General features: G+C 44.2%; 1 protein-coding gene across 1 annotated transcript; it reads right to left on the bottom strand.

The window, feature by feature from the left end:
- Positions 1-1,011: 1,011 nt before the first annotated feature.
- EIF3F (eukaryotic translation initiation factor 3 subunit F) lies at positions 1,012-5,654 on the bottom strand. Its single transcript, XM_039727327.1, has 8 exons — positions 5,438-5,654; positions 5,287-5,357; positions 5,090-5,169; positions 3,935-4,072; positions 2,771-2,862; positions 2,426-2,562; positions 2,175-2,288; positions 1,012-1,424 (listed from the first exon to the last, which is right to left on the bottom strand). The coding sequence occupies exons 1-8, from the start codon at positions 5,652-5,654 to the stop codon at positions 1,347-1,349; spliced, it is 927 nt and encodes a 308-aa protein (XP_039583261.1). The 3' UTR covers positions 1,012-1,346.
- Between the last annotated feature and the right edge of the window lie 4,215 nt (positions 5,655-9,869).

Consider the following 9,869-nt stretch of genomic DNA (forward strand, 5'->3'; position numbering starts at 1 on the left):
AGATGAGGATCTTTGCTGGACCTTCACTTTCCATTTACATTGACCTTGCAATTACAACTTAGAATTTAGCATTGAGTCACTGGGGGAACTCTCTAGATTGGAACATCCAATACAGGATCTACAGATTTGTAATCTGAGTCTTAGTCTTGGATTTACTGGCAAATTACCAGTTTTGGAGAACACTCTCTTTGCATACTTCAATTTCAAATTCATTCACCAAACTAGATACAGCCCTCAGTAAGGTGGAACAGTACTGTTGTAGAAAAGGGATGCTTTAACTCTGTTAAAGCAGATACCCCCTCAGCACAGCTGAACTGTAAGACAGCCTTCTAAAGGTAATGTTATTGGCAGAGACTGTGCGAAGTTACAGCTGATATTTGTATTGGCTTTCTTCCAGCTGGAATTTAGTTAACATGAAACATATCTTGGGGAGAAAACGGGGTTTCTCTTCACATAATTTTAGCAGCAGTAGAGCATTATGAAATAGAAAATTCCTATTTGGCAACACCTAACTTTCAACCTCAAATCTCATGGATTGTCATTTTGCTGTCCTTTTCTTCTTTGGCAAAGATGGAAGCTCCAGTAGCCAAGCTTGTTTAGCGACAAATGCTTTTCAAACTCTTTTACCATGAACTCAGTTGCTGACTTTAATTCTCTGAACTCCCTCTTTAAGAGGGGTTAATGCTGTAGACAGTTACTTCCCAATCAATCAGAAAATAATTATATGCATAGAAGTGATACCATAAACTGAATTTACTGTCTCGTAGTCTGTCAGTACCCTGCTGAAGGGATACACACAGCACCATGACTAAACCAGAGACTATTCTGCAGACCTGCATGCTAAAGCATATTATATGCAACACAAATCCCCACACTTGCAGTGTGCTTTAGCAGTTGGAAAAAAAACTGCAAAGAACTGGAGTTCACTCCCATCCACTCCTTCTTTCCTGATGCCACCTTACCCCCCCACCCTCTTTCAAAAATGGATTCATTACACAATGAATGAGAAAGTTTTTTTTCTAGACAGAAGCCATTGTTGCCACTGCAATGGAACTTTTATTCCAAATACATTCTTACAATAAAGCTGTTATTTTGTTATACAAGTAGACAAATCCACAAGACCTAAGATTCTCATATTTCATGTTAAAATACCAGGCTCAACTGAACTGCAGCCGCTCCCATTCATTTCCTAAAGCATGTTAGGGACTTTTAGAGCAATGGAAATAACGATGTAAACCAAGTCATGTAGGTAATTAAATTACAGTCCAAGGAAATTTCTAACACCACAGAAAAGTGTATCTGCTCATTCTTCAGGCTCCTTAAAGTGTAGGGTGGCAAAAGTTTCTTTATAAACTCAGAAGTTTTTCGTTCAGAGCAATCTGTGACTGTGTGAGATTTGCCAAGTAGGTTACCATCAGTAGGTCCTGAAAGGAAGAGGAAAAAAACAGTGATCAGAAATATTAACAAATTCTAGCTTATTACCTGAATTTTTAACATCTGTAAAGCATTTTACAATCAGCTTACAAGACATATTGTTAGTCCTGAAAGTCCTACCCTCAGGAATGCTTCCCTTGCAGGAAGCTTTTGGATTCCTGACATATGAAATACTGCTTGTGAAATTTTAACTCTGAGTTCACCCATGTTAACCAGAGAAGTCAAAGGGTATAAGCAAAATTAAAAATTAGTTCTGGTCTTACAGACTGTGGGTGAACAACACATTCAGAAACTCAAGTTCTCTAAAAGTCTTTTAGAGAAATCAGGTAACATGCTAAAACCTTGTTCATGTTTGTAAGTGCTATGCAAAGAGACAGAACTCTAGGTCAGACAAAAGAATCTGGGAAGTCACCAGTTATTGCTGAAATAATTTTTTTTTAAAGTTTGGTCATTCATACTGTCCAATCAATATGAAAGAAAAATTGGTACTGGTTTTCACATGACATGCAAAATACCTAAGTCCTTAAAAATGAATACTTTTATCTGGAGTTGCGTGCAAGATTATGCTGAGCTTCTTCATCCACCCTCAGCCCTTAAAACACCAAATCACTGACAATAAAAAAGCTGTATTAGCTATTAGCATGTTTGTATGAAAAGACAGATCACAGACAAATTTATATCTGTATGAAAAAATTTCAAAATTGCTAGCAAGGCACAGAAAAAATTAATTAAGATCTTACATTGATATTGCTGTTCAACATGGTCTCAAAGTCCTCTGGTGAAATCTTTGGCACCTGGTTAATAAGATCCATCAGGAAGCGCCCAACAGTGTTGTCAGCAGCCACTTTGCCAGACTAAGCATAAGAAACACACACTTCAGCATAAGTGGAACTCAAAGTTTATGGCCCAGAAAGAGAAATAATAAAGAGAAAACCAAGATGCACAAGTTAACATGAAAGTTTTTTTCTGGCTGACAGAAAGCTGGCCGTACCAGCACGTCCTCGGCGTACTGCAGCACCATGGTCAGGGTGTCCTGGATCCTGGCTGAGGCCGACCCCACCTGCTGCAAGTCACTGGACAAGCCAATCACTCGGTTGGGGCTGAAGCAGGTCTTCATGATGAGATCCACTGAAAGCAAAAGGAGGAGCAGTGAGAAAAACTGACTGCCACAGGTAACAGTTTAAACCCGTAACTTATTGAAGATTTTTTAGGTCAGCTTCAGCAAACAGTCTGATTACCAGTAAAATTGCCAGAATGGCAGTTTTATCAGGGTAAAAGAAGCATTTGAACATTGTCACAACAATGGTTATAACCAAAATAGGAAGAAAGCATTCACCTCCTATCCGCTCTGTATCATAATAAACGTATTTCACTGTTAGTGGTGTGAACATCACGCCCATAGTTTTACCAGGGACTCCCATTGGGGCACTAGGAAAAAAAAAAGAGAACAACAAAACGTTTTCACATAAGGAAACATATATAAGGGAGGAAGGAGGAGATTTCCATCTCAAAGATCTCTGTTAGCACTAAAGCATGAACACGAGTGCATTACTCATTCTCACCAAAATCAGCAATTTTAAAACCCAAGGATAACTAAGGACAGGAAACCAGTTGTGGCATGCTATTAATTGCTCTTTTTCATCCAAGAATACCCCTAGCTGGTTTGACATCACCATGAATGCATGAAGAACTATCATCTTAACCAAAGTTCCTTCTTGCTTTTAGAGAAAGTGCTCTTCTATCCTGAAATACTTCATGCTTTACAAAATGACTGAAACAACAAGCAATATGACAAAATCCAAGTATAAAGCACTCTCAACACCTTTATTATACCTATTATTCAAAGTACTTGAAGTCCATTTATGCTTTAAGTAAGATATCATGGAACAGTTCCCATTTTAAAGATGCAGTCAAGAAGCAGTACTTTCTCTACAAAGAAAAGGGTTTTTTCCGAGCAGAGCAGAGCTCTTTAGCCAGTACTGGAAGGCATTCAGTCAGGTGGAAGAGTTTAATTTCTCAATATTTAATCTCCATTGTTAACTGATAAGAATTATGGCGTTTAGGGGAAGAAAGACCCACCAATAAGTGCAGCAGTAGAAGATGCTGTTTGAATTGTTTTAACCACACTAATCCTCCAACTTGTATAAGGGCACTGCTGAGCAATAAAGCCCTATTGGTACAGGCTAGCATTCAGTCAGTGTGATGGAAGTTAGTGACATTACTGCCAGCTGTGTGAACCCTGTGAAATATTCCAGAGATGTTCTGAAAATTGTTAATTAAGTCACAATTACCCACCCCAACGAGGTTCCAGTTAATGAAGTCCTTAAGCCTATATACAATGGTCAAGACATTCCAATGAGAAGTAAGCCATGATCCTCGGCTCACCACTATGTTTAACTACTGCACAATATTGTCCAAAAAAGGACACTGCACCCCCCTACATTCCTTGTTACCCTGATGGGGCATCTCAGTAATTCAGACTGCTCCCCTCCCAGAGTACCTGACATAGGCTTTAATGCTCATGCGTGAGTTCTGGAGACTCGTGTCCACGGTGAGGTGGATTGGATTGTGTGCTTCCCGGCTGTAGTACTCGTGGATCAGGACTGAGTGCTCCGTGATGTCATGACCTGTTGCATACCTTCAAAAGAACACACGTCAAACAGCCATCCTTCCAACACTCAAGTGCCCAGTGTTTTGTATTGTTGGTATTTAAAGTTTTGTATCCTAAACCACTGATTTCCAAACAATGAGCTGTAGCAGCACACTAAACGTAAGTGTTTTAACTGAGGATTTTTTACTTTATAGCCTCTTGTCCCTAAAATTATTGGAATCAGAGGTTGAGCACACCCACACCTGAAATATGCAAGGGCCAGTGTTGTAGTACCAGCCATAAAACATCAGTAAATTGCAGACATCCAATATTCAGTTACCTGTCACTGTGTTCTAGAGCAGCTTTTTCCATCTAGGTGAGTCAAAGCGCACCAAACAATCTTGGATGAATTTTGTCATCCACAAATCACACATCCCTCTGCAGGAGGTCTAACTTGTTAATCTAGCTCCTTTAACTGCTCTACAATTAGCATCTCACATTCTCAGGCAAGCTCCTGTCACCGGAACTGCACTCTGCTGTGCCATTAGAAGGCTGTTGAGGAAGCTTGCTACACAGAAAGAAAATGAAGCCATTTAGTAGGCATGAAAAGGGTGATAAACACACTGTGCCATGCACTCAGACACAGACTGTTCCCATAACTGTACTGATCTTGCTGCACATTCCACACACAGGTTACTTCCAGCACAGAACTAAGTACTCAAACTGGTATCAGCAATTCTTCTTGACGCCTTTGGTACATTAAAAACCTCTTTTGTATTCTCCCTTCTTTCTCACCAGTTAACTTCCATGGTACAGGTTGTATTACAGGAAATAAGTTCTTCTAACAAAGCTGGGCACACATTCTCTAACACATCACTCCTCTGTGGTACCTTGCTAGATATAAACAAAACCAAATCCTTTAAGTCTCCAATACCATCTCTTCTTCTCCTGAGCTTGAAGAGCTTCACGGCTGACTGTGTAACAAGAGTTGCAAGGTGTGACTGCCACGGGCATTAGTGCTTCTGCTTCTCCATCTGTGACAAAGTGAATTACGGGACAACTTACCAGCCCAAGATGATCTCGCTAGGAGACACCTTCTTGTGCAACTCATACATGTTTTTGGCAAATTCCATATCCACAGCCACCTGCGAAAGGGGATACAGCTGGTTAAGGGTGCTTAGCCCGGAGGGAACAGGGGCACAATACTGTGCAGCAGCGGAGCGGGGGGCGCTCGGCCCAGAGAACCGCGGGCCGCTCCGTACCTCATCCTCGGACTCGTTGTGCGGCACGGAGAAGCAGTTGGTGACCTCCACCGAGTGCTTGTCCACGGTGCCTGCGGGAGGGACACGAAGGGTAAGGGGGCTCCCCCGAGGGGCCGGGCAGGGCAGGGCCGGGCGGGACGGCGGCTCTTACCCAGCAGCGTCCCGATGACCCGCGCCGCGCCCTCGTTGCGCCGCTCGAAGCTGTCCACGATGGAGGCGAGCACAACCGGGTGCAGCCGCACCACGCGGCCGCCGGGGAAAGGGCCCGAGAGCGCGGCTGACAGTGGCGCGGCGGGCGGCGGGGCCGGCGCGGCCGGCGGGGCCGGGGCGGCCGCGGGAGGAGCCGCAGCAGGAGCTGTGGCCGCCATTTTGCAAGAGAGAGAGGCTGGGTCCTCCGTGCCGACAGTAATTGGCTGAGCCGAACGTCTGTCATGCAGCGCTGCTTTCCTATTGGCGAGACGGGGGAACTGAGGCTATCTGTTAGCCAATCCAGAGCGCGCGATGAGGGGAGACGCTCTGATTGGAGGAAGCGCGCACCGTCTGTGACTGAACCTACTCTTGTTCCCACCCTCCCGGGGCCGGAAAGTTTCTCAATTGGGCCTCGCATTCCCCGCCTCCCCGCTGTCCGCTCTCCTATTGGCCAGCAGCGCCCGCCCCGCCCCTCTTTAAGGCGTTTATTGGCTGTGGAGGTGCCGCTCAGCGCTGTGTAGGGAGGCCGCGGGGGCGCGCAGAGCAGCGCGCAGAGCAGCACTGCGCGCCCTCGTGCGGGCGGGCCGGGCACGGCGGGGCTCGGGGCGCCCTGAGGGCGCGGGCGGCCGGCGCCGCCTCACGGCTCTGAGGGCGCCGCGCTGCGAACGCAGCCGGGCGGGCGCAGCGCCCGGGGAAGGTGCTCCAGTAGTGCTGTTTGCGGGGCTATACAGCCCCTGGGGCCTTGGTTCTGTGAGACAGGCATGCTGTTAGTCTTTATTGCCTCAATAGAAGAATAATTGGTTGTCAAGTATCCTGTCGAGAGGAAATGCTGGTTACCCCGAACCAAGTAACTCCCCAGCAGAGTCCCTTTCTGGGTGGCTCCTGCCTGTTACTTGCAGTGCCGTGGGCTCGCTCCCGAGCGTGCGGCTGGGCCGGTGTCCTGAGGCGGTGAAACCCGGCCCCAGCAGCTCCCGCGTAGGGCAGGCGGAGGGGCAGGGCTGGTGTCTGTGGTGGCACCGACAGGAGCCAAGGCAACGGCCTAAGGATGTGTCAGCGGAGATTTAGTCTGCATGTTAGAAAAAGGTTTTAAGGTCGCCAGGGAAGTGGTCACAGCATCAGCCTGACGGAGTTCAAAGTGTTTGAGCACCGCTCTCAGGAACGTGGTGTGACTCCTGGAGCAGTGCGTCCCTTCCACCTGAGGATATTCTGTGAAATGAAACATGTATGCTTTCAATAGCTGCTGAGAGGACTGGATTCTTTGCTTTCTCTTTGTTAGCCATTTTATCATGACAGGTGGCTTTTGGAATGTTCTCTGCCTCACTAGCTGAGGCCTGAACGTCATCAGTAAATGAGCAGTTTCAGCTATGTCGTTGAAGAAGGCCCCCAAGTATAAAAGAAGCGCCTCAATAAAAGATCACACATTCTGCCTATGTGGAAGCAGTTTGCTTCTCTTACGTAAGTGGGGAACACCTTTCAAAACTACAAAGGAGAGCTAATGGATGTGAGCATAGACAGATTTTATCTCTGCATAGAAGCACTTCCAGGTCTGTGTACCAGTAAAAACTGGATCTCCTATTCTTAGGCTTTCTCCGTGCAGCCTTCATTTCTTGTAGGTGTGGCTGGATGAAATTGCATAAAGCTTTAAAACGTTTGTGTTCCCAGAGCTTTGATGTGTCATTGAGAAGTCTAATGTGTGAGGTGCTCTTGTTAGAGAGTAGCTGTTTGATCTCATTCTTGTTTGCATCAAGCTGGGCTTGGTGTTTAATTTGACACAGTCAGCTGCAGAGTCATGTGGAGCAAGCAAGGCGCTGTAAGAGCCCATTATACTTTTATGTTTTCACCTTAAAAATTGGGCAACTTAATATGAAGCAGCAGTTGTGCTTCAAAACTGGCAACTGTAAAAACTTCCTTTTAATTCATTGATGTCAAGTTGTTGCACAGGGTGCAGAGACTGTATGTAGTGGGTGAAGATGGAGAGCCTGTACCTCAAAAGTCAAAGATCAGTGGTTGGCTCATACAAAGCCCACTCAATAGAAAGACTGTATAAATCTAATGCTAAGAAAACCAATCATGTGATCATGCCTGGAGCAGACGTGTCCAAGCTATAAAACTGTTTTTTCCTTGCTAAATGAATGTTTTTTCCTGCTGAAAAATGAAGACCTTTACAATAAATATTGTTTCACAAAGTATCAGGTTACTTTTAGAGGAGGGTAGATACACTTATCAATGGTGCCTGTTGATGAAAACTTGACATACATCTACTGATACAATTAAGATGTTCAGATACTACCCCACTGCAGTAGAGTATGTCTGCCTAGAGGGACACAGAAAACACATTCTCATGTCTACATGGATCAGCATGGTAACTCAGGGCCTTCTGATTTTACAGTGTCCCTTGCTAGGTTTCCCTGCATCTGATTTTGATGATGAATATAATTATCTCTAAGCTCTGCTCTTGTAATATTTCTCTTTATAGTCCTTGATTGTGACTGAGTCATTATTATTGCATTTGTTGTCATGTCAGATGCAATTTCACTGGAGATGTGTAATTTCCTCATCAGTAGCCATCTTCTTATCTTGCTTTTATTACTGAAATTAACATCATTTCTTGCTCTAAGGGAAATTTGTTCCATTGCATTACAGGTGAAGTGAAATATCTACAATTGATTTTATTCATCATTTCAAGATGCAATTTTACCTGGTTAGTTTAATGGGATTGAATATGGTATTTTTATTCCTTTATTATAAGAAAGAATGTACAACAGGAAACCTATCTACAAGGTTGGAAGAGGACACAGTGACACAGTGAGGTGACCTAAACTGGCCAAAGGGATATTCCAGACCATATGCCATCATGCTCAGTATATAAAGTGGGAGAAGAAGGAAGAAGTGGGGGATGTTGGGAGTGATGTTTTTTTTCTTCCCAAGTAATGGCTACAGGTGGTGGGATCCTGCTTCCCTTGAGATGGCTGAACACCTGCCTGTTGCAGGTAAGACCTTAATAAAACAAGGGCCTTGTTACCCTTGTAAAATCATGGCTCAGGCCTGCTACTTTGGCTGAGTAGAAGAGGACTATGGGAAAGTGACTCAGCTGAACTGGAGGTAGAAAAACAAGTTATACAGCCATTTGTGCTCACATTTTGGCTTATGGCTGTTGGTTGAATTACGTTTGTTGTGGTTAAATGGAATGTGCCTGGTAATGGGCTAACAGCTTTAAAAGGCCTGGTTTTTGTAATGAAGGGCTCTCTCTTGCACCTGCCTGGGGACTCTGCCTTACTCAGCTTCATAACACCTGCCTGCCCATGGGAAGCAGTGAATTAATTCCGTGTTTTGTTTTGCCTCTGTGTGTGGCTTTTGCTTTCCCTATTGAACTGTATCTCAACCCATGAGTGTTCCAGCTTTTACCCTTCTGGTTCTCTCCCTGATCCTGCTGGTGGAGCTGGGAGTGAGAGGCTGTGCACTGCTTGGCTGCTGCCTGGGGTTAAACCATGCCAGGTTCCATTAGTTCTGCCTCCTGTCCAGGACTTCTACACGATGCAGTCATGGGCAATGATTTCGGGTTATGAGGGGTTGGTTTGTTTGGGGTTGTCTTGGTTTTTTTCCTATTAAAAAAAGATAATAGTTCCCTTATTTATTCTTCATCAAACATCTTTCTTAGATACTGATGCATCTGAGATTGGCAGAAGATGAAAGACAGCTGTTGGAGCCACCAGCTCCCAGTGCAATGCATCAGCTGAGTCAGCCTCATTTCAGCAAAAAGGATTCAAGCCCTTCCCTGCTTTTGTCTAATGTTTTATGGGGCCACCTTAATTATCAGAGAAATAACACTGACACATAGGACTACTGAGGTAATGCTTAAAGTGAAAATCCAAGTACCATCTAAAAATAATGAGGCATAGTGTCAGTTGCATACTGTGTAGATAAAAGAATATAGCTTTGCTAAAGTTAGAGTGGCAGTGGAAGTTATCATTAGGTGATCAAAAATAGCACACTGGGGGCTGCTTGGTGCTTTTTAGTCACTATATGGAAATATAGAGATCCAAGCTAAAATAAAATACACAATAAAACTTGCAATGAAAGCTAACAGAGAGCAGTGCCCACAGGCTGGTGTGTGTAGGGCAACAGATACTTTCATGGTCAGAATTTTATACTCACTGAGGAGGGAAAATGGAAACACATACTCACTAAAGAATGACTGTGGAAATAAGGTAAGTATCCTAAACACCAAGCAGTCCCCAAATGGTACAAATGTTTGTCTCAGAGAAGTGTTGAAGTTTTTAAATTGTCAAAATATGTCCCAAAACCTATTTATTTAGCTGCTTTTATTTAGTTCTTGCATGTAGATTTCCACTGCTTCCAATGACAGATCTGTCAGAAAAAGATAGGTGAACTAC

Source organism: Passer montanus, unplaced genomic scaffold (genome assembly GCF_014805655.1).
Source record: "Passer montanus isolate IOZ18808 unplaced genomic scaffold, ASM1480565v1 scaffold61, whole genome shotgun sequence".
NCBI lineage: Eukaryota > Metazoa > Chordata > Aves > Passeriformes > Passeridae > Passer > Passer montanus.